The 27,912-nt window shown below is 47.5% G+C and overlaps 1 protein-coding gene across 1 annotated transcript in view; it reads left to right on the top strand.

Annotated features, from left to right (window-relative positions):
* Nucleotides 1-20,165, top strand: part of LOC119977271 (RING finger protein 121) — a 66,329-nt gene extending 46,164 nt beyond the window's left edge. The window contains exons 6-9 of the mRNA XM_038818011.1: nt 502-622; nt 3,494-3,627; nt 6,494-6,595; nt 17,284-20,165. Of these exons, the coding sequence (XP_038673939.1) occupies nt 502-622; nt 3,494-3,627; nt 6,494-6,595; nt 17,284-17,404 (478 nt within the window). The 3' untranslated portion in view covers nt 17,405-20,165. The remainder of the gene's footprint in view (nt 1-501; nt 623-3,493; nt 3,628-6,493; nt 6,596-17,283) is intronic.
* Nucleotides 20,166-27,912: the final 7,747 nt, after the last annotated feature.

Raw genomic sequence — 27,912 nt, forward strand, 5'->3', positions numbered from 1 at the left:
TCGATAATGGTTTCATGGTCATCATTAGACTTTAATTTTTATTTAAATATAAATTTAACACACCCAATTCTTTTTTTTTTCAATTAAGGGGCAATTTAGCGTGGCCAATCCACCTACCCTGCACATCTTTTGGGTTGTGGGGGCGAGACCCACGCAGACACGGGGAGAATGTGCAAAACTCCACACGGACAGTCACCCAAGGCTGGGAACGAACCTGGGTCCCCGGCTCCGAGGCAGCAGTGCTAACCACTGTGCCACCATGCTGCCCCCATCATTAGACTTTTAACATCAGATTTTTAAATTTAATTCAAATTTCAACATGTGCTGTGGTGGGATTCGAACCCGAGTTCCCTGGGTCTCTGGATTGCTGCCAGTACCACTGCCTTCCCAGGAGTTGTGTTGGTTCTATAAACATGCAGGTTCTTCCTTGAGCGTCACTCGGAGCAGTCGGGATTGCAGGAATTGCATTTGACGTAATTCCTATTTGTCTTTTTCCCTCAGAATAAAGCCAGAAGATGGAATGGACTTTGGAGTGTCACTGCTGTTTTATGGGTTGTATTATGGAGTGTTGAGTCGTGACTTTGCAGAAATGTGCGCAGACTACATGGCATCTACAATAGGGGTAAAGTGAGCCCGGGGCAGCAGCCTCTGTCTAACTGTATAAATTACTTTGAAACTGCCTCCCTGTGGTTATCCAATGCTGGAAAAGGTTTTGTTTCCTCATGGTGGGGAGAGAATTCCAGATTTCAACTCCCCTCTGAGTGAGGAAATGCTTCCTGATGTCTCCCCCACTATAATAATCTTTATTGTCACAAGTTGGCTTACATTAACACTGCAATGAAGTTACAGTGAAAATCCCCTAGTTGCCACATTCCGGCGCCTGTTCGGGTACACTGAGGGAGAATTCAGAATGTCCAATTCACCTAAAAGCACGTCTTCCGGGACTTGTGGGAGGAAACCGGAGCACCCGGAGGAAACCCACGCAGACACGGGGAGAACGTGCAGACTCCGCACAGACGGTGACCCAAGCCGGGAATCGAACCCGGGTCCCTGGAGCTGCGAAGCAACAGTGCTAACCACTGTGCTACCGTGCCATGGTTACAGCACCCCCTACTAAAGTCAAGGCAATACAAACCAAGTTAATACACCCTCTCCACGTATTTTAAATCTTTAAGCCCTGTTATCGATGTGGTGAATCTGTGCTGCAACCCCCCCCCAGTATATTTAAACTTCCTGCTTCCCTAGTTGAATAGCCCTCCACGTACCGTTCGATTGCGCCTGACCATCCCAACTTTGATAGTGAATTCCTCTTCAGTTTTAGTGGCCCAATCCCAAACTTCAAACATATCTTACACAGATGACTGGAATTACGGGATAGATTAGAATCTGTTTTTAATTTGCCCCCCCTCCACACCGCTGTCTGAACAGAGGGATTGTTTTGCTACATTTTGGCAAAGCAAAGATTGAGGAAATTCATCAAAAAACGATTATAATGAGGGATCTGCCAGAGGCCAGATTTGAGGACGTGCAGATATTCCGGACTGGAGGGGGTTACAGAGCTAGGAAAGGGTGAGGATTTAGAGGGATTTGAAAATAAGGATACAGTGCTGGGCTCGGAGCCAACGTAGTTCAATGAGCACAGGCTGATGGATGAAAGAGACTTGGTGCCAGTTAGGGTAGAGCAGGGGTGGGCAAACTTTTCCGTGCAAGGGCCGCATTCAGAAATTCACAATTCACAAAGGGCCGCATAGTATATTAAGTAAAATAATTACTTCACCCGGTTATGATTGTGGGCGCCTCATATAGAACATAGAACAGTACAGCACAGAACAGGCCCTTCGGCCCTTGATGTTGTGCCAAGCAATGATCACCCTACTCAAGTCAACGTATCCACCCTATACCAGTAAGTAACCCAACAGCCCCCCCACCCATTAACCTTTAAAAAAAAATTTAAAAAAAAAAAAAAAAAAAATTTTTTTTAAAAAAATTTTTTTTTTTTTTTTTTTAATGACTTGGTGGGCCGCAGAAATACCTTTGGCGGGCCGCATGCGGCCCGCGGGCCGTAGTTTGCCCACCCCTGGGGTAGAGGCAGCAGAGTTTTGGATGTACTCCAGTTTAAGGAAAGTATGAGATAGAAAACAAGCCAAGAGAGTGTTGAAATAGTCCAGTTTTGATGAAGCAAAGGCATTTAATTAAATTATTGCTTTACTTGAATATCCATGATCCCATACCATGACTCAATGGTATCACATGTGCCTCCCAGCCAGAGGATTTGGACCTGAGCTGCTACACTGTCAGAGGTGGCATCTTTTTGGTGAATCATTAAACCAGCGGGTTTTATTTGAGCATAAAAAAACTTGTTTGGACTTGAATATTGCTGAAAAACACAAACTATCTTGCACTCATCCAGTCAGAATTTGCAAGAAAACCAAATGTGATGGGAACAACAATTTATACTGCTTGAGAAGAGAGTGCTGATTGGTTTACAAGTGATCTCTGGTAGAGGCGTTGCCATGGAGAATGCACAAGGCAGCAGTCCGCTTTAAAGCTTTTGTTTAAATTTGAATCCGGCAGATCGACTCTGGTCAAGTCATTGTCATGGGGAATGAACCAGCGAATGGCTGTCCCCCAAGGTTTAGTTGAAAAAGGCGCAATGCGTGGTCATGCTCCCTCTGTCTGCAGAGAACAGGCTCTTTTCAGAATAGATGAAGCCTGTAGCACAAATAAGTGAGCCACACTGAGAGTCCAAGTGGCAGTCAGCGTAATTCTTGATATGATCAGGATTGTCTTGGCAGAGTTGTTCAATTGCTGAACCATGTTTAATGTTGGGCATCTTTTGCTTTGAGTTTCGCAAGCAGGGGTTGGTTAGATACGGTCAGCACTTTGTTCTGAACAGCCGGAAGGATGCGCTGTTTGATATGATCTACCAAACGTTGGAATGCTCGGCCTACCTACCTGGCATCGCACTGAGACTGAAATTCGCAGACTACTTATTTGTGTGATAGGCTGTACGTCCTTTTGGCTTGACCACAACAATTCCCACTGTGAAAACCTGAGACGGCCCTGGATCTGGTGTCCATCTTCGATCTCTGCGTGCCTCATTGTGGTCCCAGCCGCGCCTAGTTGGCCGGTTTGTGAGCAATATGCAATGCCTTTGTCTTGTCAAATTCAGCCCAAGGGGACGTGAGTGTGAGGAACTCATGGTATTCTACGCCAACATTCAACCAACATCTCCAAGGACAGGTTAATCCGCCATTTGCCCAACCACGGTTTGAAGTTACTTTTGGGACGTTGGGTTAAAGAGAAAAATAAATCTGCATTTATATAGCACCTTTCATGACCTCGGTTTGTCCTCGAGTGCTTTATGCTCAGTGAAATTCTTTTGAAAATTGTAATCATTGTTAAAACGTAGGAATAAGTCTATTTTTCTAAAGGCACTCCTGCCAATTTAGCTGTTGTGGTTGGTTTCTGAAGTGTTTGTTGTGTGTTGCAGTACTACAGTGCATCTGGAATGCCAACCAAACACCTCTCCAATGAGATCTGTGCCGTCTGCGGACAAAAGATCTTTGTGGACGTCAATGAGGAAGGCATCATAGAAAATACATACATGCTGACCTGTAATCACGTGTATCCTTCACAGAATGAGAGCTACCACAAGGAGCAAAATCTGACACTTGTAAAAAAAATTATGTATTTTCCTTTCCGTGGATATCGCAGCTTTGCTGAAAGATGCTACTTAGCACAGAAATACAAAATGGGCTGGGGTCAGTGCACGGCGAGATGGGCCCATGGACAGCTGTCTCTGGGCTACTGGTCCCAGGACAATAATCCATATAATGATGCCTGCTCCTGGGAGGGAAAAAAATGTAATTCATCCCCTCTGCGCTCCCGGCCTGCGCTGCGCTCCCCTCCCGGCCAGCGCTGCGCACCCCGCCCTCCCCTGTCAAAATCGATGCTGTCATCCTCTGTGTATGATGAATGGTGTTGATAGAAACAATTTCCTCCTCTGTGCATGAGAACAAGGGAGCAGAATGTTAAAATGAGAGCCAGACCATCCAGGGTGAATGACAGGAAGCACTTCCTCATTCGAACGGGAGTGGGAATCTGGGACCCTCTCCTCCAAAAAAGCATTTGGAAACGCAGAGCGATAGTTTTGGAGTCGTTCATGGGAAATGAGCATCACTGGCTACGCCAGGGATTATCACCCTAATTACCTTTTGAGAAGGTGGTTTTTTGAGCTACTGCACTCCATGTGGTGTAGATACATTCACGGTGCTGTTAGGGAGTGAGTGAACATGTTACAGATCCAAGGAGGGCAGCATGGTGGCACAGAGGGGCTGGTTTAGCACAGGGCTAAAGAGCTGGCTTTTAAAGCAGGCCAGCAGCGCGGTTCAATTCCCATACCAGCCTCCCCGAACAGGCGCTAGAATGTGGCGACTAAGGGCTTTTCACTAACTTCATTTGAAGCCTACTTGTGACGATAAGCGATTTTCATTTCATTTCAGTGGTTACACAGTTGCTTCACAGCTCCAGGGTCCCGGGTTCGATTCCCGGCTTGGGTCAGTCTGTGTGGGGTCTGCACATTCGCCCCATGTCTGCGTGGGTTCCCTGCCACAGTCCAAAGATGTGCAGGTTAGGTGGATTGGCCATGCTAAATGGCCCTGAGTGTCCAAAAAGGTTGGGTTGGGTGGGGTTGCTGGGTCACGGGGATCGGGAGGAGGTGCGGCCTTAAATGGCCTGTGTCGTATCTGCCACTTGCGTATCAAGGATGAGATTTAACATCAATGTCCAGCTTCCTCTTCTGAAGGAAATTTGTGCAGCCTAATTTGGCTACTTTGCATGAAAATTTCCACAAATACACCGGCTTTGTGTTTGTCTGTTCTTCTGCTTTTAGCCCTGATGTGAAGCTTGAGGTTCATATATAATGTCATACTTTGGTTTGTTTTTCTGCACATGAGAATATTTGGGAAGATGTGCCAGAAATCCCCATTGATCTTTTCCCCCCCTCGAGTCCCTGGTGGTTGCCCAGAAGAGCTTAATTATTTTGCTTCTTTCCTATTAATAGTGTGTTTCCAGCCCGCATGGCCTGCTGTCGTCCATATTCGGGGCAAGGTTTGAAACCCGGCAGGAAGATTTTCTTATCTCACTCACTGTCACATCTCCTTCCCCACATCTCCTTCCCCATTCTCTTTCTCTCATGCCCCCTTTCTATCCTTTCTGTTCCTCAGTACTCTGGGGGAAACTCCCCCCACCCGATATTCTTACTATGTCCCTTCTCCAGTGCCCATGTGACCCCCGCCCCTCACTCACTCTCGCGCGCACACTCACTCACTCTCGCCCGCACACTCACTCACTCTCGCGCGCACACTCACTCACTCTCGCGCGCACACTCACTCACTCTCGCGCGCACACTCACTCACTCTCGCGCGCACACTCACTCACTCTCGCGCACACAGGACAGGTACAGCACTGGGTTAGATACAGAGTAAAGCTCCCTCTACTCTGTCCCCATCAAACACTCCCAGGACAGGTACAGATGGGGTTAGATACAGAGTAAAGCTCCCTCTGCACTGTCCCCAGCAAACACTCCCAGGACAGGTACAGCACAGGGTTAAATACAGAGTAAAGCTCCCTCTACACTGTCCCCATCAAACACTAGCAGGACAGGTACAGCATGGGGTTAGATACAGAGTAAAGCTCCCTCTACACTGTCCCCATCAAACACTCCCAGGACAGGTACAGCACGGGGTTAGATACAGCGTAAAGCTCCCTCCACACTGTCCCCATCAAACACTCCCAGGACAGGTACAGCACGGGGTTAGATACAGAGTAAAGCTCCCTCTACACTGTCCCCCATCAAACACTCCCGGGACAGGTGCAGCACGGGGTTAGATACAGCGTAAAGCTCCCTCTACACTGTCCCCATCAAACACTCCCAGGACAGGTACAGCACGGGGTTAGATACAAAGTAAAGCTCCCTCTACACTGTCCCCATCAAATACTCCCGGCATCACCGGTTGCTTCACAGGACCATTTATCAAACAAAATCTGACACTTGAGACATGAAGGAGGTGCTGTAACAGGTGACCAAAGGTTTTATAAGAATGGTAGGTATCAAGGAACATAGTAAAGGAGGAGAGGGGAATGTGGGGCTCGGAACGTCGGCAGCTGAAAGCACAGCGGTCAACTGTCTAGCAGTTAACATCAGGGATGCTGAAGAAGCCAAACTTGCTGCGTGCAGAGATTCCGGAGGGATGGTACTGCTATGGGAGATGAGAGTTGGGGCAGGCACAGCCATGGAGAGATGGAAGATTTTAATGAAATTTGAAATGGGCTGCAATTACACTCTAAAGGAGCAGATGCGATGGGCCGAGTGGCCGAATTCTGCTCCTGTGTCTTATTGTCTAACTGATTGAGATTCCCATTTAATCCACTGTTCCAGATTCACTCACCAGGAGGGTGTGTTGCATTTTCCTTAACTGCTGTTCTTCAGGTTCCATGAATTCTGCATTCGAGGTTGGTGCATCGTTGGAAAGAAACAGACCTGCCCGTACTGTAAAGAGAAGGTGGATCTAAAGAGGATGTTCAGTAACCCGTATCCTTTTCCTTGCTGCAAGGACTGAAAGAGAATGTTCACAGCCAGTTCTTTCTTGTTTCTTGGACAAATTACTTTTTTTTTTTAGTTTTCCTTCAATTCCCCAAGAAATGAATCTCGTGAGATTTGAATGCAGAGTAAAGCTTCCCTCTACACTGTCCCATCAAACACTCCCAGGACAGGTACAGCACGGGGTTAGATACAGAGTCAAGCTCCCTCTGCACTGTCCCCATCAAACACTCCCAGGACAGGTACAGCACGGGGCTAGATACAGAGTCAAGCTCCCTCTACACTGTCCCCATCAAACACTCCCAGGACAGGTACAGCACGGGGTTAGATACAGAGTAAAGCTTCCTCTACACTGTCCCCATCAAACACTCCCAGGACAGGTACAGCACGGGGTTAGATACAGAGTAAAGCTCCCTCTACACTGTCCCCATCAAACACTCCCAGGACAGGGACAGCACGGGGTTAGATACAGAGTAAAGCTCCCTCTACACTGTCCCCATCAAACACTCCCAGGACAGGTACAGCACGGGGTTAGATACAGAGTAAAGCTCCCATAACACTCTCCTCATCAAACAACTCTGGGTTAGATATGTGACTTTATGCCATTTTTAAGGTTGGCTGAATGATGGTGCTGACAATTTGAGTGAAAAAGGTTGATAGAAATGAGGAAACATTTTTTAATTGATCATATCCCACCTGTCTGTACCTCCGAATACCCCTGAGTCTCTGAATATTAAAGTAGTTTGCTTCAATGACCTTCCATAGTGTACAGAACTATTCGTCATGGGATCGGAGTGGGAAAAGAATCAGCCTCATAATTTCAGTTTTGCTGGTGTTTAATCTATTTGTCAGGCAATATTGTTTGGCTGAATCAGCCTGGTCAGTCCCCAGTATTACCTGGAACAGTTCTGTTAGCTCATTGCTGTGCTGCCCAGTGAAATTATGTTACTGCTAAAGCATAATACTGGGCAGCACCTTTGGTTGGAAATTAATCTTAAGTGTTTAGAAAGAGCAAGAGTTTCCAGTCTGGTGCAGGAGGGGAATGCAAAAATGTAAATGATGTGGTTTTGATGTATTTGAGGTTGGGGTTATTTTAGTCTCCATGCTGACAGGAAACGGGTGCTTTTGGCACATTGTTAAAGCCGGAAGGGTGTTGAAGCCAAAAAGTAAATATTTGTGTTGAATAGGGATAACCGAGAGACTCCGAATGAAATGAAATGGTAATGGTAGGAAAATGCATTGGGTCCCGTGCGTTAGTAAAGGACAAATTTGCATTTATAGAGCATCTTTCATATCCCCAATGTCCCAAAGTGCTTTTCAGCTGTAGAAGTTGCTTGTGTTAACTACTGTAAAACCCATCTGGCTTATTAATGTCCTTTAGGGACGGAAATCTGCCGCCCTTACCCGGTCTGGCCTACATGTGACTCCAGACCCACAGCAATGTGGTTGACTCATTTTTTTTTTTAAAGTATTTTTATTCAAATTTTTTACATTTGAAAGACATTGCTATGCAAAAATAGACCCCTCAGGCCACCCTAACAGTTGATGGTGACTAGTTCTCCAAAATGAAGAATAAACAAACCCTATCTTTTGTGGAACCTCTCATTCACTCCCCTAAAGGCAAATTCTACCTTCTTTAAATGCAAGAACTCCATTAGATCCTCCAGTCACACCGAGGCACAGGGTGGAGAAGTTGACCTCTACCCCATAAAAGCCCCCTTGTGAGCCATTGGCGAAGCGAAAGCCAAAACATCTGCCCCCGCTGCCGCCTAAAACTCTGGCAGGGCTGACACCCCGGATATGGCCCTCAGGGGACTGGTCTCCAAGCCCACATGCAAGATCGCTGACATGTTGCTGAAAAACAACCTCCAAAATGTATCCAATTTCGGGCAGGACCAGATTGTGTACATGATCAGCTGGGCCTCTCCCACACCGTTCATAAGTATCCTCGACCCCCTCAAACTACCGACTCATGCTCGACTTAATTTGGGTGTGCCCTGTGTACTATCTTTAGCTGCATCGAGCCAGCCTCGCACACGAGCTTGAGGCAATCACCCTCCGCAGCACCTCACACCACAATCCCTCCTCTAGCGCCATCCCCAGCTTCTCCTCCCACTTGATCTTAACTCCCTCCAGGGACCCCTTATCCTCCTCAAATCCTCCCATAAATTGCTAAGACAACCCGACCCTCCAACCCCATCACTGACGACACCTCCTCCAGTCATGAGGAGGAAGGTGCCCCGGAAAGGTCGGAAAGACCTTTTTTGCAAAGTCCCGCACCTGCATGTACCTAAAACCCTCCCCACACACAAACCCAAACTTCTCCCCGAACTTGCAAACCTCCCTTTCAAAAATAAAATGTCCTTCACCTCCTTCACCCCTCTTTCCTCCCATCCCCGAATCCTTGCACACTTGGCTAAATCGCTGGCTTTTAAAGCAGGCCAGCAGCACTGTTCGATTCCCGTACCAGCCTCCCCGAACAGGCGCCGGAATGTGGCGACTAGGGGCTTTTCACAGTAACTTCATTGAAGCCTACTCGTGACAATAAGCGATTTTCATTTCATTTTTCATTTCTCAGGCTCAAACCCATGGTTCCCTTGGATCGGCATCAACCTCGAACCTGCCCCTAACCTCAAGTGTTGCCAAAATTGCCTCCATATTTTCAGCTTGGCCACAACAACAGGACTCCCCGAATATCTACCTGGGGTAAACGGAAGCGGCGCCATTGCCAACGCCCGAAACCCCGACAAACACTTGCCTCCATCCTCGCCCACAGAGCCTCAGTCTCCCTATTCCAATCTCACACCTTCTCCGTTTGCCACCCAGAAATAGTACAAGTTTGGATGGCCCAACGCCCCCCCCCCTCTGAAGTACCATCTTTCTAATCCTAGCCACTTTACCCGCCCAGACAAAACCAATCTATCCACCCCTTCAAGAATAACTCCGACAAAAAGACCGGCAGGCACTGAAATAAAAACCGAGGCGAAATATTCATCTTCACCTCCTGCACCCGACCGGCCAACAACAGAGGAAAACTATCTCACTTCAAATTACTGCGGATGCTGGAATCTGAAACCCCCTCCCCAGAAAATGCTGGACCATCTCAGCAGGTCTGATTGCATCTGTGGAGAGAGAAGGGAGCTAACGTTTCCACTCTGGATGACTGTTTGTCAAAGCTCACCTCTATAGATCCGCCTGAACCCAACCTTCCAGACTTGTAAAGTTCAACTTCCGAAGCTGGGCCCTGACCCCTTCTCCAACGCCGCGTCCACCCAGTGTGGTGCATGGTCCAAAATAACGATTGCAGAATACTCTGCCTTCCTCGCCCCAGCTAACGCTCCTTCCCCATCGCAAAAAAAAAACAACCCTCAAATACACATTGTGCACTGGTTAAAAAAAAAAAAAAATACTCCCTATCTCACAGGTGCAAAAATCTCCACCAGTCAACCCCTCCCCATCTCTTTCATAAACGTGGCCAACATTTGGTGATGATGACCATGAAACTATCATCGATTGTTGTAAAAACCCATCTGGTTCACTAATGTCCTTTCTGGAAGGAAATCTGCCGTCCTTACCCGGTCTGGCCTACACGTGACTCCAGACCCACAGCAATGTGGTTGACTCTTAACTTCCCTCTGATCTGGCCGAGTGAGACTCTAATGTTGGCCCAACCAGTGACACCAGAATATAAAAAGTGAAATTTCTATAGTCTTGGGGAATGGAACTAATTCAATAGTTGTTTCAAAGTACCATCAAATTGTCTCCTATGCTGCATGATTTTGTATTCCTACACAATGTAACTACAGATCAATCTCCAAAAACGCCATCAAACCTGCCTGGACTCGCTCCTTTCCCACAACACAGCTCTGGGGAGAGGCCAAAAAAATAAGCACACGCAACCGATTTTGTGAACATTGATTGAAAACTCCCTCTCCAACCTCAAAACGTTGTTGGGGAAACGCTAGATCTGTTGATTATTAACCCAAAATCTTTCTCCATGTTCTCATTCCCAAACGTGTGGTCCTGGCTGTCCCATGTAACCGACAGTTCCTCCTCCGTGGTTTAGATGTGCAGCTTTGCAGCACGAAGGTTATTATGCTTTGAGGACCAAGTTGTGAAGTGGGTTGAAATTAATTCTCTAGGTGCCCTGGTGAGATTTGAGTCCAGATCAGTTGCCCCGTGCTGTGGATTACTAGTCCAGTTATATGACCATTATGCTACCATTCTCTGGTATGGCTGGTTTAGCACAGCGGGCTAAACAGCTGACTTGTAAAACAGACCCAGGCCAGCAGCGCGGGTTCAATTCCCGTACCGGCCTCCCCCAACAGGTGCCGGAATGTGGCGACTAGGGGCTTTTCACAGTAACTTCATTTGAAGCCTACTTGTGACAATAAGTGATTTTCATTCTCATTCCTGATTAGCTGAAAGTTTCCAGCAGTAACATTGGCTGCCATTGGCCTATTTTGCTGACTGCTGCCACCATCTCTGCAACGTGTCATAAGCAATACTTTACCAGGAGGTAATTACATGTATAGAATCCCTACAGGAGACCATTCAGCCTGTCAAGTCTGCAAAGCCCTCTCCGAAAGATTACTCCTCCACAACCCTGGACACTAAGAGGCAATTTATCATGGCCAATCCACCTAACCTGCATGTCTTTAGACTGTGGGAGGAAACCGGAGCACCCGGAGGAAACCCACGCAGACACGGGAGGAAAGTGCAAATTGCACACAGTCACCCGAGGCCGGAATTGAAGCTGGGTCCCTGGCACTGAGGCAGCCGTGCTAACTACTGTGCTGCCCATTACTAAATACTAATCAGCTTGCCAGGCGCTAACACTCTAGGAGATCTTAAAATTCATTGTAAAGACCCAGAACCCATCAATGTCCAGCCTTACAAAATCCTCCCTGCCTGCCTTCTCCAAGTAGTTGTACAATTTATCCTCCCCTTTTCCTCGCCCCCTATATTCAAGATAAACACTTACACCGACCCTAGAATGATGGTGTAGTACAGAAGGTCGGAGGAGGCTGCTCATTCCATTGTGCCTCTGCCGGCTCTTTTAAACAGCAACAATCCATTTAGTTCCTCTCCCCTCCTCTTTCCCTGTATCCCATGTGATTTTTCCAATTCCTTTTCAAAGCTGCTATTGAATCCGGGAATGATCTCTCTCTCACTCTCACTCTCACTCTCACTCTCACTCTCACTCTCACTCTCACTCTCACTCTCACTCTCACTCTCTCTCAACCACCCCACCCATCTCAAACTTGTTCCAAGACAAATGCTAGCTCCCATGTACACCCAGATATCTGGGACTGGTTTAGCACAGGGCTAAATCGCTGGCTTTTAAAGCAGACCAAGGCAGGCCAGCAGCACGGTTCAATTCCCGTACCAGCCTCCCCGAACAGGCGCTGGAATGTGGTGACTAGGGGCTTTTCACAGTAACTTCATTTGAAGCCTACTTGTGACAATAAGCGATTTTCATTTCTCAGATACCAGAGCTTTGCAGTGATGGGGAGTCCCCAGGTCTGTCCTTGGGGCTTTACGGGGCAGTTGGCGGCCGAGAAAGGAAATCTTGGTGTTCAGAGCCCCGGGCTTTTTATTCAGCTGTTGTATTGGAGATTTTGCCAACCAGTTATCTCGTGAAGTCGGTCATGTATCAATTACTGCAAAACCTTCTCGTAAACCACTTGTCGCTTCAGTGTTATCGAGTCATGGGGAATACGCATTAGTTGCTTTGAGAATTATTTTTACGAAGCAGTTTCATTTAGGTTACTAATAAGTTGGAAGAATCCTGAATCAGGGCTGAAAACGCCGACTATTGTTTCCCCTTAGCAGGCTGGTTTCTGGAAGTCACAGAGGTATCAGTGACGTGTGGATTATGAGTACAGCCTGAGTAATGCACAACATGAATTTGGAGGAGGTCAGACCCCACACGCACGCACGTACAGAGTTCCTGATTACTGTGAAAGTGTCAGTCAGAGGGCGAGGACTTCCAAGGGAAGGAAGATTGATTGCTGCAGCAGCTAAATTAGGGAAGACTGGAGAATTGGCTGCATCTGCTTTTAGTCAGGGGAGCGGTATGTCGAATGGCCGAATGCTGTCATTATTTATTTTCAATAAATTGCAGCAAGTTGGAGAGAAATATTCCATCGTGCCGAAACTTCAGTCACAGGCCACTGTTTACATAGAATTTTTAACACAGGGAACGCTTGGAAAGAACTATCCAATTACCTCCACTCCTCCTGCAGTTTCCCCTTAGACCTACAAGGTTTCTTTATTCCTTTTAAATATTTATCCAATTCGCCTTGGAAAGATAACTTGAAACACAGATCATCTAAAGGGCAGTACGGTGGCACAGTGGGTTAGCCCTGCTGCCTCATGACACCGAGGTCCCAGGTTCGAGTCCGGCTCTGGGCCACTGTCCGTGTGGAATTTGCACATTCTCCCTGTGTCTGCGTGCGTTTCGCCCCCACAACCCAAAGATGTGCAGGGTAGGTGGATTGGCCATGCTAAATTGCCCCTTAATTGGAAAAAATTAATTGGGCACTCTAAATTTATATATTTTTTAAAATTATGATCATTTGTTTTGTTCATTAATTCATGGGATGTGGGCATTGCTGGTTAGGCCAGCATTTATTGCCCATCCCTAATTGCCCTTCAGAAGGTGGTGGTGAGCTGCCTCCTGGAACCGCTGCAGTCCCTGTGGTGTAGGTACTCCCACTGTGCTGTTAGGGAGGGAGTTCCTGGATGTTGCCCCAGTGACAGTGAAGGAACGGCCGATATATTTCCAAGTCGGGATGGTGAGTGACTTGGAGGGGAACCTCCAGGTGGTGGGGTTCCCAGGTATCTGCTGCTCTTGTCCTTCTAGATGGTAGTGGTCTGAGGACCCTTGGTGAGTTCCTGCAGGGCATCTTGTAGATGGTACATACGGCTGCCACTGTGCATCAGTGACAGAGGGAGTGAGTGTTTGTTGAAGGGGAGCAATCAAGTGGGCTGCTTTGTCCTGGATGGTGTTGAGCTGCTTGTGTTGTTGGAGATGCACTCATCCAGGCAAGTGGAGAGTTTTCCATCACACTCCTGACTTGTGCCTTGTAGATGGTGGACAGGCTTTGCGGGGCAGGAGGTGAGTTACTCACCGCAGGATTCCCAGCCTCTGATTTGCTGTTGTAGCCACAGTATTTATACGGCTAGTCCAGTTCAGTTTCTGGTCAATGGTAACCCCCAGGATGTAGATATTGGGGGATTCAGCGATGGTAATGCCATTAAATGTGATGGGGAGATGGTTAGATCCTGTCTTGTTGGAGGTGGTCATTGCCTGGCACTTGTCAGCCCCAGGCCTGGATATTATCCTGGATGATAAATTGTGGGTAGATCAGGCTTGATGGCCCAATGGTTGGCCCTATTGCTTGTGTATTTGTGAATCTACTTCCACCATCTTTTCAGCCAATGCATTCAGCCAGAGCAGCTCTCCAGCCAAGGTAATTCTCTTCCAAGTCCCTCTGCTTTTGTCAATTATCTTAGATCTGTGCTGTTTGGAAAGAGGTTCTCTGTCCGGATTTTGAACATCTCTATTAAATGTCCCTTCAACCTTCTCTGCTTTGAGGAAAGCCAACCCCATGGTCTCTGTGTAACTAAAGTCCTTCATCACTGGTACTACTTCAGGAAATCTCTCCATTGCCTTGACTGCTCCTAAATGAACACAATGCAATCGCTGACTTCCAGAATTGCGGGTTACTGCACAAAAGGCTAATTCACCCTTTGTGTCTGTGTACATTCTCTTTTTTTAAAATATTTTTATTCAGGACATTTTCATTTTATATACAAACGTCCGTCCTTGTACATTTTCTACTATAAACACCCCCTCCACTATACCACCAACATGCACCGCTTTAAAACTATAATATAAAACCGAACAACCCCGGGTTATCAGGGAGGCAAAGGCCAACACGTCAGCCTCCCTCCCCTCCTGCACTCCCAGATCTTCCAAATATCGCCTCTCACAGACTCAGGGCCGCCTTCACCCCCAAGATCTCCGACATCATCCCCGAAAAGGCCTCCCAAAACCCCACCCTATTTCGGACAACACCAGAACATGTATGTGGTTCGCAACCCCCTTAAACACCGCTCTCATCTGCCTTCCACCTTCTGGAAAAACCCACTCACACAACTTTGTCATATGTGCTTTAAATAGAATTAAACTTAATCTCATGAGGCGGTTATCCTACGCAGGGCCTCACTCCAAACGCCCCATCCTCAAATGCACCATCCAACTCCGCCCACTTCTCTTTAGCTCCTCCATCGAGGCCCTCGCCCTCTCCATTAACTGCCCATTGCTATCTGAGATCTTGCCCACTCCCACCTCATCCTCCGAGACTATCTTTTCCAGCAATGAAAGGGATGGTAACTGTGGAAGTGTGGCCAGCTCCTTCCTCACAAAATTCCGAATCTGCAAGTACAGGAACCCGTTCCCCCTCGGAAGCTGAAAGAGCGGAAATTGGTTTGGTTTGTGTCAGGGGAGGAGGTCATCAATTCTGCTAACACTCCTTTTGCCAACATTAACATTCTTTTGCATCCAGGCCTGAACTTATTCCTGGTCTTCAATTCTGCCCCACCTCCTCCACCTCCTTTCCAACCATGCAATTCTGCACATTTCTGCTTTCTTCAATTGTGTAGAAGGGTCATTTAGATCCGAAACGTTAACCGTTTCCTCAGATGCTGCCCAACCAGCATTTTGTGCTTTTGTTAATTAACAAGAAAAAGAAATAAGCATAAAACCATGAGAACGAACTTGTACACCCCCCCCCCCCCCCCCCCCCCCCCGGGGGTTGCTGCTGAAGTTGACCACCCTCTAACACTCCGGCAGGCAATCCAGAAAAGGCTGCCACCGCCGGAAGAACCCTTGCACCGACCCCCTCAGGGCAAACATGACCCTCTCCAGTTTAATGAACCCAGCCATGTCGTTGATCCAGGATTCCGGGCTCAGGGGCTTCGCGTCCCTCCACTGTAAAAGAATCCTGCGCCGGGCTACTAATGAAATGAAAATGAAAATTGCTTATTGTCACAAATAGGCTTCAATGAAGTTACTGTGAAAAGCCCCTAGTCGCCACATTCCGGCACCTGTTCGGGAAGGCTGTTACGGGAATCGAACCGTGCTGCTGGCCTGCCTTGGTCTGCTTTAAAAGCCAGCGATTTAGCCCAGTGTGCTAAACAGCCCCCCCCCCCCCCCCCCCCCCCCCCCAGGGACGCAAAGGCCAGAATACCGGCCTCTCTCGCCTCCTGCCCTCCCGGCTCCGATGCTACCCCAAAAATACTGAGCCCCCAGCCCGGTCCCACCCTGGAGCCAACCACCTCGGACAAGGTCCCCGCCACCCCCTTCCAGAAACCTTCCAACGCCGGACACGCCCAGAACATGTGGGTGTGATTCGCTGGGCCCCCTGAACACCTGCCACACCTGTCCTCTCCCCCAAAGAACCGGCTCAGCCTGGTCCCAGTCATATGCGCCCTATGCAGCACCTTTAGTTGGATTAGACTAAGTTGTGTGCAAGAGGAGGAGGAATTCACCCTCCCCAGGGCGTCCACCCACGTCCCTTCCTCAATCTCCTCCCCCAACTCCTCCTCCCACTTCGCTTTCAGCTCTTCCACCGAGGCCTCTTCCCCCTCCTGCATCACCTGATAAATTGCAGAGATCCTACCCTCACCGACCCACGTCCCCGAGAGCACCCTATCCTGAACCCCCCTTGGCGGCAATAGCGGAAACTCCGCCACCTGCCGCCTAACAAATGCCCTAATCTGCATATACCTGAAGGTATTACCTGGTGGGAGACCCCACTTCCCCTCCAATTCCTCTAAGGTCGCAAACTTCCCGTCGAGGAAGAGGTCCCCCATCCGCTTGATACCTGCCCTGTGCCAACTCAGAAACCCTCCATTTATCCTCCCTGGTACAAACCGGTGGTTCCCCCGTATCGGGGACCAAACTGAGGCCTTCACTTCCCCCCCTGTGCCGCCTCCACTGCCCCCAGATTTTGAGGGTAGCCACCACTACTGGACTCGAAGAGTACCTTGCTGGGGGGAGTGGCAGCGGGGCCGTCACGAGCGCCTCTAAACTCGTACCCACACAGGACGCCGCCTCCATCCTCTTCCATGCGGCTCCCTCCTCCTCCATCACCCACCTACGAATCATTGTCACGTTCGCAGCCCAGTAATACCCACACAGGTTGGGCAACGCCAATCCACCCACTTCCCTGCCTCGCTCCAAGAATGTCATCAATATCTATTTATTTTCAATGATAATCAATCTGCCTGCTCTGGACTGGGGCCTGCATGACTCAATGATTCACCAATGTTGTCTTTATTTCTTTAGCATGATGCAGAGGTTCTTTAACCAGTGTTTAATGAACCGCATGTTGTGTTTTGTTTCTATGGAATAAGGAACTCTGTCACCTGCACAGACTGGTGGGTGTTGGAGGTTGGAACTTGTGTCAGATGCTTTTGTGTCTAAATACAGAGCAGATCAAAACTGAGTGGCTGTCACAAGTTGTTGACTTGCACGGCCCACAGAGAACGGCTCTGTAAACATGTCACTGTGTCCTGGGCAGATTCAGGAAGTTGGTTGGCGTATTCCCCTTTTTCTCGGTTTGCCTGTTTCACAATTGCAATTTCTTTAACGGTTCCTTTCCAAGCTGGGAGCGACCTCACGTCATGTACGGCCAACTGCTGGATTGGCTACGTTACTTGGTTGCTTGGCAACCTGTGATCATCGGACTGGTCCAAGGCATCAACTACAGTTTGGGACTTGAATAATATCATAATATCCCCCCTACCCTTTTTCATTTTTTCCTCTTCATCCTCCCCCTTTTCTTCACCCCCCCCTTTCTGAAAACCCTCCCCCAAACTTCAATTCCATGGAATGCAGCAACCAGGACGTTTCGTTGAACTCGGTTGGATCCCTGCATCCTCCAAAGAAGTGAGTTGAGAGAAGGAAGCCAACACCTGGACCAGTGCAGAATTGAGCTTGTTGACATCTGAACTATTTTCTTCAGTTTAATTTTCCCCTCCTCCTGCCAAAAGAGTGAATATTCATATTAGACCTGTTCTCATACCTGTCTCCCCCATCGTGGACTGGCATTGACTAATCCTGTTCCTACACAACAGGCTCAAGGGGCTGAATGGTCGCCTCCTGTTCCCACCTAACTGGCTTGGGGGCTGAACGTCCGGCTCTTCCTTTGCGGATTACCCTGAAAGAATTGGAAGCGCAGGTCCGAGGGGTGTTTTGTTTCTCGTCTCTGAAGACCCAACCTGGCTAATAGTACTGAAAATCTGCATTTCTCTGATATAAATGATGCTTGGTTACTCACTGTGTGTAGGGCCAGGGTTATCAACAAGTGAGTTGGAGAGAGCTAGGGCCAATCTGAGTGCAACTTAACATTTGTAAATGAACAGTCAACAGTTTCTTTTCTGGAGGGGGGAGACTAGGTGTAGGTATGTGGGGTAGCATATTGAAGCAGCCATTACAGGAACTGGGGCTGTAATGGGGTAGCCAATACGAGAACTGGGGTGTAATATGGGGTAGCCATTACAGGAACTGGGGCTGTAATATGGGAGTAGCCCTTACAGGAACTGGGTTGTAACATGGGGGTAGCTAATGCAGCAGTCGGGGCTGTAATAAGGGGTTAGCCATTACAGGAACTGGGGCTGTAATACTGTACAGGGATAGCCATTACAGGAACTGGGGCTGTAATAAGGGGGTAACCATTACAGGAACGGGTTGTAATAAGGGGGTAGCCATTACAGGAACTGGGGCTGTAATAAGGGGGTAGCCATTACAGGAACTGGGGCTGTAATAAGGGGGTAGCCATTACAGGAACTGGGACTGTAATAAGGGGGTAGCCATTACAGGAACTGGGACTGTAATAAGGGGGTAGCCATTACAGGAACTGGGACTGTAATAAGGGGGTAGCCATTACAGGAACTGGGACTGTAATAAGGGGGTAGCCATTGCAGGAACTGGGACTGTAATAAGGGGGTAGCCATTACAGGAACTGGGACTGTAATAAGGGGGTAGCCATTACAGGAACTGGGACTGTAATAAGGAGGTAGCCATTACAGGAACTGGGGCTGTAATAAGGGGGTAGCCATTACAGGAACTGGGACTGTAATAAGGGGGTAGCCATTACAGGAACTGGGACTGTAATAAGGGGGTAGCCATTACAGGAACTGGGACTGTAATAAGGGGGTAGCCATTACAGGAACTGGGACTGTAATAAGGGGGTAGCCATTACAGGAACTGGGACTGTAATAAGGGGGTAGCCATTACAGGAACTGGGGCTGTAATAAGGGGGTAGCCATTACAGGAACTGGGGCTGTAATAGGGTTTGGACTTGGAGTCCGATCAAATAAAATTCCTGGTTTCTCTGACCAGGTTTATTGGGGAATGAAGTACATTCAACCTGGAACTGAGGAATTTCACCAAAGGGTGTGTACCATTTGGCGGACTCTGATTTATGTTGGGCTAAACTATTGCCTTAAAAGAGGGAGCAAGAGAGAGAATCTGTTAAAGATGGGAGTTAGAAACTGAAGTGGAGGAGGGGTTGAGACCAGTAGACAAAATTCAAAGAGGAATAGGTTGAAATCCATCCTTTTTATACTAGATATATATTTAAAAAGCCCTATTTTTACACTCTGATCTTTTATATTAGATTCTCCGGGGGGGTTAGTCAGCAATGCATTGGATTCATTGCAAGCTCAGCCCCTCCCCTACCCCAGAATCACTCCACCAATGTAGAAATGACCAGTTAATGTATTTGACCACATTTTGTGGTCTTGGTGTATGAAGGCTTGATAAATAGACAAGTGTATGTCAGCTGGTGTGCCCTCCTGTCCTTTCCAAAGTTGTTGATTCTACAAATGTGAAAATAATGCAGTTTGTGCCTTCTTGCAAGGAATGAGGCAGATTTCCTCCATGGGATGTGCCGTGCAGCGTGTTGCCAACCCGGATGGGTAAAGGAAGGGCCGGTCTTCCCTGAATGGAGTTGACCTCAGCTGCGATGAATATTGGTTCACTTGGCCGTTGGGTGGGTGAAAGAAGCCAAGGTACCGGCTCCTGATCCCTGTCGGTGACCAGCTCCCTGCAGCCTCATCCTCCTCATCGGAAAGTGTGTGCATTGATCTTGGGTGGGTGGGGGAAGAGATGGAACTGGAGGAGGAAAAGAAGACAGAGAAATCACTGCTCGTGGCCTGGCAAGAGAGTGTTCACTCATTGGCAGCTATCACTGAGATTACCTTCTGACCCTATCCACTGATTGGTGATTGGGACTATGTCTGGTCTGTCAGCTGGTCAGTTATTGGCTAGGGTTCAGTTGGCACCGCCAACAGCGATTGGCTGGTGGGAAAAAAATTATTTCAGTCAACATTGAAATGTTTGCTCGTCTCCCGCAACCCTGCTGCATCAAGAAGCTGGTTTGGTCAGTATCGTCACCTCTGAAACATACTGCCATTTCTCTGGTATTCTGGATCTGTAAAAATAGACTGGTGCAATCCATATCAATAAACAGTGTACACGTTACATGCTGTCTGGGCTGTCGAGTCAACACACCTCAAAAAGGCAGTGAAATGTCATGGAAGGAAGAGATCGGTAAATGTTTGTCAACCTCAAAGAGAGCAGAGGAGTTCATGTTTCAGATTGGGATATTTTGTCAGATTGGACAGTGAATAAGGAAGGAGGGTGGACAAGAGTAAGGCAGTGGATGTAATATATCTGGATTTTCTAAAGGCCTTCGATAGACTAGTGAATAAGGGTGGAGAATGGTGAGTTGGGGGCTTCAAGACAGTAGAGGGTAGTTATTCAAAGTGGTAGAAGGTGGGAAGTGATGTTCCATAAGGATCAGTGCTGGAACCAATGCTGTTCACAATTCATGGTCTGGATTTTGGGATCAGAAATGTAATTTCTAAATTTATGGATGACGCCAAATTGAGGGGAGGACATAGTACATAAAAGGCCTGCCACAAATTACCTGTGACATTTAATACCATTTACAGAATGGGCAAAACATTGGCAAATGAAGTTCACACAGAAAAATTAGATAACACATTTTGGTAGAAACAACAGGGAGGTCACTTATTACTTGAAAGGTGCACATCTGGGGGCGGGGGTCAGCAAAGAGATCCCAGAGTACAAGTACACGGGCAGCACGGTAGCACACGTGGCTAGCAGTGTGGCTTGACAGCGCCAGGATCCCAGGTTCGAATCCCCGCTGGGTCATTGTCTGCGGAGTCTGCACGTTCTCCCCGTGTCTGCGTGGGTTTCCTCCGGGTGCTCCTGTTTACCCCCACAGTCCAAAGACGTGCAGGTTAGGTGGATTGGCCGTGCTAAATGAAATTAAATTAAAATTGCTTATTGTCACAAGTAGGCTTCAAATGAAGTTACTGTGAAAAGCCCCTAGTCGCCACATTCCAGCGCCTGTTTGGGGAGGCTGGTACGGGAATCGAACCGTGCTGCTAGCCTGCCTTGGTCTGCGTTCAAAGCCAGCTATTTAGCCCTGTGCTAAACCAACCCCTTAGTATCCAATTAAATTGCCCTTAGTAGCCAAAAAAAAAGGTTAGGGTGGGTTATGGGGATAGGGTGGAAGTGAATGCTTAAGTGGGTCGGTGCAGACTCGATGGGCCAAATGGCTGCCTTCTGCACTGTGTTCTATGATCTACACCAATCACTAAACGTGCCACAGATTAGCAAGGGCATTTCAAGAAAAAAAACAAGCAATAGGCTTTATTTCTAAAAGATAAAATTGAAAAGAGGGGAAGTTCTGCTCATCCTGTATTAAACGTTGGTTATGCCATATTTAGAGCACCGTATGTGGTTCTGGCCACCATATAAAATGGCCATCAAGGCTTTGGCGAAGGTGCAGAGAAGATTTTCCTTCGTGGGTTTACACATGATTAAAAGATTGATGGGTTGAATCTCTTTTATGTTGAAAAACGTCTGAGGGGTGACCTGATGGAGGTCTTTAAAATTATTTAAGGTTTTGATAAAGTGGATGGAGAGAGAATGTTTCCTCTTGTGGGGATGACCCATAACAGGAAGCCGTCGATATAAGGTAGTCACCAAGAAAGCCAATAGGGAATTGAGAAGAAATTTCTTTAACCCAAGGACTGGTGAGAATGTGGATCTCCCCAGCGTAGGAAACGGTGAAGAGAGTCGTATATATACAAAACTAGACGATAGTTACGATGGAAGAGATAGTTGCGATGCGAAATTTAGATGTGGAAAGATGGGAGGAGGCTTGATTGTAGCATAAATACTACGGTCAGCACAGCTACAGCATCGGGGACCCGGGTTCAACACCTCGGGTGACTGCAATTTTCTCCCCGTGTCTGCGTGAGTTTCCTCCGGGTGCTCCGGTTTTCTCCCACAGTCCAAAGATGTGCAGGTTAGGTGGATTGGTCATGCTAAACTACCCCTTAGAATCATAGAAAAGTTATGGCACAGAAAGAGGCCAATCAGCCCATTGTGTCCACACAGGTTCCAGCACTGAAGGTGCAGATCCAGGTACCTTTTATACGAGTTGGGCAGCAGCGAATTTCAGGTACCCACCATCTGGGTGAAAAAGGTCTTGCCATTATGTCCCCTCTAATCCTACCAATCCCCTTACATCTGTGTCCCTTGCTAATTGACTCTCAACGAGGGGGAATCAAGTTGTTCCTGTCCATCTGGATCCCTCATAATTTTGTATACCGGAATCAAGTCACCCCTCGGCCTCCTCTGTTCTAAGGAAAACAGACTATCCAATTTCTCTTCAAAGATGCAATTTTCCAGCCGTGGCAACATTCGTGTAAATAAATCTCTGCACTCTCCAGAGCAATTCTTCCTGGAAAGTGACCAGAACTGTGTACACAACTTCAGCTGTGGACTTTTAAAAAAATAAAAAAAATTTAGAGTATTCAATTTTTTTCCAATGAAGTGGCAATTTAGCATAGCCAATCCACCTGCACATCTTTTTGGGTTGTGGGGTGAGACCCACATAGATTTGGATTTGTTTATTGTTATAAACAAGTTATAAACGAGGTACAGTAAAAAGTATTTTTCTGCGAGCAGTTCAAACACATTAAGTACATGAAAAGAAAATACATAATAGGGCAACACAAGGTACACAATGTAAATACATAGACACCGGCATCGGGTGAAGCACACAGGGGTGTAGTATTAATCAGGTCAGTCCATAAGAGGGCTGTTTAGGAGTCTGGTAACAGCGGGGAAGAAGCTGTTTTTGAGTCTGTTTGTCCATGTTCTCAGACTTCTGTATCTCCTGCCCGTTGGAAGAAATTGGAAGAGTGAGTAAGCCGGGTGGGAGGGGTCTTTAATTATGTCAATGGGAGAATGTGCAAACTCCACACAGACTGACCTGGGCCGCGATCGAACCCAGGTTCTTGACGCCTTGAGGCAGCAGTGCTAACCACTGCTCCACTGTGCTGCCCTGACTCCAGCTGTCGACTAACCAGTGTTTTATCCATTCCAGCATTACATCCCTGCTTTTGTATTCATTACCTCACCCAATAATAATAATCTTTATTATTGTCACAAGTAGGCTTACATTAACACTGCAATGAAGTTACTGTGAAAACCCTCTAGTCGCCACACTCCGGTGCCTGTTCGGGTACACGGGGAGAATCCAGAATGTCCAAATGACCTAACAGCACGCCTTTCGGGACTTGTGGGAGGAAATCAGAGCACCCGGAGGAAACTCACGCAGACACGGGGAGAACGTGCAGACTCCGGACAGACAGTGACCCAATCCGGGAATTGAACCCGGGTCCCTGGCGCGGTGAAGCAACAGTGCTAACCACTGTGCTACCGTGCAAATGTAGGAAACCATTCCTTAGGCCTTCATTACCACCCGATCTACCTGTCCTGCCACCTTCAGGTGAGCATGCACCCTAAGGTCTTTCACTTCCTCAACCCCTCTCAATATCCTTCCGTTATTCGAGTATTCCTTAGCTGTGTTTGCCCTCCCAAAATACATTACCTCACTTCTAATGTAACCCTCTTTTGTAGAAGCGTAGAGGACAGCAGGCAGTGGTGATGATAACCGTTTATCTGGCACAGTATATGTACCCACGTGATTAATCCAGTGGACGCAAAGGGAAGGAGACTAAAGGTCAAGTTGCAGGAATAGCTTTTGAGGAAGTGAGAAGAATTAATAAGCAGGAGACAAAGGGCAAGAAGTAAAGTGAAAGGCAAATTGGCACCCTCTACACAGGATCAGGCAGCTAGCTAAGTCAAATTGGCTGCTCTCAAATTGGCATTTGGTAACATAGGGGGGCTAGAAATCCAAATACCTGAACTAATGATCAGAAAACTAGTTCAAAACCTACCAGTGGAGCTGAGGGAATTTAAATTACGTCATTTCAATAATTATGGAATTAAGAAGCTAATCTCAGTAATGTGACCGTGAAAGTAAAAAAAAGTTTCACTTCCCTGGAGGATATAGTGAACCATCTATTATAGCTTGTCCAGCATAATAACAACCTCATTGTCATGACAATACCTCTCCAATTCGCCTGAGGCAGGAGCAGTGCTCCGAAAGCTAGTGATTTGAAACAAACCTGTTGGACTTTAACCTGGTGTTGTCAGACTTCTTACTGTGCTCACCCCAGCCCAACGCCGGCATCTCCACATCATGACAATATTGTGGTTACCGTTTTGACTCCTGGCCTGGAGTAGAAGAGCATTCGTGTGGTTGCGTGGTCCCTTTAAGGGGCAGGCTGCATGGACCACGTGACCAGCTTGGAGTTTGCGCAGGGATCCTGGGCAGTCTGAAGGATTAGGACTTTTTGTCTCGTGTTCTGAGCCTGTTACTTGACTGCCTTTGCTTTTCATCAATAAACCCCCTTGTTAACCACTGGAAGCCTTCAATCTCAAGCCACCACAGTTTGAAGACAATTTTGGGATAAAAGTACATTTTGACGAGCTTCTTGCATCAAGATAAAAAGGAGAAAAAGCTCACAAATACATAAATCACAGAGGAAGGGCAATCGACCCATCGAGTCTCTACTAGCTCTTTGAAAGATTTGACCCATTTTCGCCACCCTGCCATTACTCCGTCAGCTGGGAGATTCCTCCTGTTCAAGTATCCAATTCCTTCTGAAAATTACCATTACATTTGCTTCCACGGCCCTGTGCTGTTGGGATGACCTTCACCTGAAGTGGGAACAGTGTCCTAGATGTATATCTAGGGCTGTGACAAAGATATTCAACTAAATAGTTGACTTGGAAAGTCAAAGAGAAAGGATCGTGGGCAGCACGGGAGTACAGTGGTTAGCACAGTTGCTTCACCACTCCAGGGTCCCAGGTTCGAGAATTCAAAAGACGGTTCGACAGACAAGGGGAAATGTGGCCGTCCTCGCCCTCCCAAACCTCCAGTTCTACCTTTGGGCAGCCACTGCAGGAAGAGTAAGGGGATGGGTCAAGGAACCGGGAGCAGAGTGGGGGAGGATGGACGAGAGTTCCTGTGCAGGGAGGTCTCTCCAAGCACTGGTCACAACCACGCTCCCCTCCACTCCCCCGGCCAGGTACTCAAATAGCCCAATGGTAGTAACCACACTCTGGACGTGGTACCAAATGGGACAGCACTTTGGTCTAACCAAAATGTCTATCATGGCCCCCGTCTGCAACAACCATAGGTTCACCCCCACAACAATAGAAGCCATCTTCAAATGGTGGAGCGAGGATGAGGGGACTCTGACGGTTGAGGACATGGACAAAGACGATAGAGTAGCAACCCTGGGGGAACTCACGGTAAGTTCCAGCTCCCGAGAGGGAACAACCTCAGATATATTCAACTGAAAAACCTCCTCTGCAAAGAACGATGTACCCTCCGATACCAGGGGCGAGGGCGGGGGGGGGGGGGCTGTGTGGATTTGTACGGAGACTGTTGGAGGAGGTGCGCTGCCCCCTGGAAGAGACAAGGAAAAAATGGGAGGTGGAACTAGGCCTAAAGATAGGTGGAGAACTCTGGAAGCGCTAAACAGGAGGCACCTAACCACAACTTGTTCACCAACTTGTTCCAAGATCTGCTCGTAGCCAGGGAGACACACGGGACTAGCCAAGGGACAGAGAGGAGAAAGAATTGAGGCGGGGGGGGGGGGGGGGGGGTGCTGGGGAAGGAAAGGGGGGGGGTTAATATATGCAAGTGGAACGTGAGGAACAAGCAGGTGGGACAATAATAATAATAATCTTCATTATTGTCACAAGTAGGCTTACATTAACACTGCAATTAAGTTACTGTGAAAAGCCCCTAGTCGCCACATTCCGGCGCCTGTTTGGGCACACAGAGGGAGAATTCAGAATGTCCAAATTACCTAACAGCTTGTCTTTCGGGACTTGTGGGAGGAAACCGGAGCACCCGGAGTAAACCCACAGATACAGGGGGAACGTGCAGACTCCGCACAGCCAATGATCCAAGCCGGGAATCGAACCTGGGACCCTAGACCTGTGAAGCAATAGTGTTAACCACTGTTCCACCGTGCTGCCCATGACAAAAGCTACAGAGGATTGCTCGCAGGCAATCCAACACCCAAACTAAACTGTACCTAAGTGTCTGGAAATTCGTGTCTTGTCCATGTTGAAAAATATCAAATATGTAAGAAACATGCGTCTGTTAAAGGGGGGGACACGCCCACAGCTGTTGTCTGGATGACCCCCAGGTTGTGAATACATGTGTAGGTTTAGTGTTGTTTTGTCAATTGTTGGATACAAAATATATAAAACCAATAAAAATATTTTTAAAACAAGCATGAGTCAGTACAGTTGTGAAAAATAATCTCAGTTTGAAATGTTGAATCAGTTTGAGAGGTAGGAAATAAGTCACTGGTGCAAATAGTTTATAGGCCCCCCAAACAGTAGTTAGTTTGTAAGACAGAGAATAAATCAAGACATAATGGGTGTTTGTAAGAAAGATATTGTAGAAAATTTTAATCTTCAGATAGATTGGATAAATCAAATTGTTAAAGATACCGTAGTGGATCAGTTAGAGTGTATTTGGGACAGAATTTTAGAACAATGTGTTCTAAACAGAGAAACATAGAAAATAGCAGCAGGAGTACGAGTAAGAGAGAGAGATAACCAAAAATATTAAAAGATAGTAAAAGTTTTTATAACTATTTTAAAAAGCAAAGGTTAACAAAGTGAACATTGCTCCTATAGAAAGTGAATCTGGAGAACTGATCATGGAAAACAAGGAAATGGCAGATCAATTGAACAGGCATCTTACATCAGTCTTCACAATAGAGGATACAAGTAACATCCCAGAAACAGCTGTCACCCAGGAAACGGAAGGGAGGGAGGAACTCAGGAAAAGTCTATCCACCGGAGAAGTGGTACTGGGTAAATCGTTGGTATGTGAGCCTGCAAAAGCCCAGGTCCTGATGGACTTCACCCTAGGGTCTTAAAAGAAATGTCTAATGAGATAGTTGATGCATTGTTTTTAATTTTCCAAAATTCCTTGGATTCAGGGAAGGTCCCATTAGATTGGAAGATAGAGGGCAGCAGAGCAGAGCTTCTGATTGGCTGTTCCGGGGAGATTTGCATACGTGCAGTGCGGTCAGTGTAAGTTGAAGGTGTACCTGCGCAAGTGACCCGAGGAGGTCGAGTGAAGGCAGCCATCCAGCAGAGGGCAGCAGAGCAAAGCTCTGATTGGCTGTTCCGGGGAGATTTGCATACGTGCAGTGCAGTCAGTGTAAGTTGAAGGTGTACCTGCGCAAGTGACCTGAGGAGGTCGAGTGAAGGCAAGCATCCAGCAGAGGGCAGCAGAGCAGAGCTTCTGATTGGCTGTTCCGGGGAGATTTGCATACGTGCAGTGCGGTCAGCGTAAATTGAAGGTGTACCTGCGCAAGTGACCCAAGGAGGTTGAGTGAAGGCAAGCATCCAGCAGAGGGCAGCAGAGCAGCGATTCTGATTGGCTGTTCCGGGGAGATTTGCATACGTGCTGTACGGTCAGCGTAAGTTGAAGGTGGTTTGTGAAGGGGCTGTTCTCGAGTGACAGCTTTACCCGAAACACTACTTACGTACCCACCCATCCTCCTCCTCTAACCAAAATAAAAAGTTCTGTCCGTTGGATTGCTAAACTAACAAGTTTTTCTTTTTTTTAGTGTTTTAGTTTTTTGTTTTCAGTAGTTGGGAAGTTAGTTCAGTGGGAATGGAGGTTAGGGCAGTTGAATGTTCCTCCTGCAGAATGTGGGAGGAAAGGGTCACCTCGAGTGTCCCTGCTGACTACATCTGCGGGAAGTGCACCCAACTCCAGCTCCTCGAGAACTGCCTT

This window comes from Scyliorhinus canicula, chromosome 14 (genome assembly GCF_902713615.1).
Source record: "Scyliorhinus canicula chromosome 14, sScyCan1.1, whole genome shotgun sequence".
In the NCBI taxonomy this organism is placed as follows: Eukaryota; Metazoa; Chordata; class Chondrichthyes; order Carcharhiniformes; family Scyliorhinidae; genus Scyliorhinus; species Scyliorhinus canicula.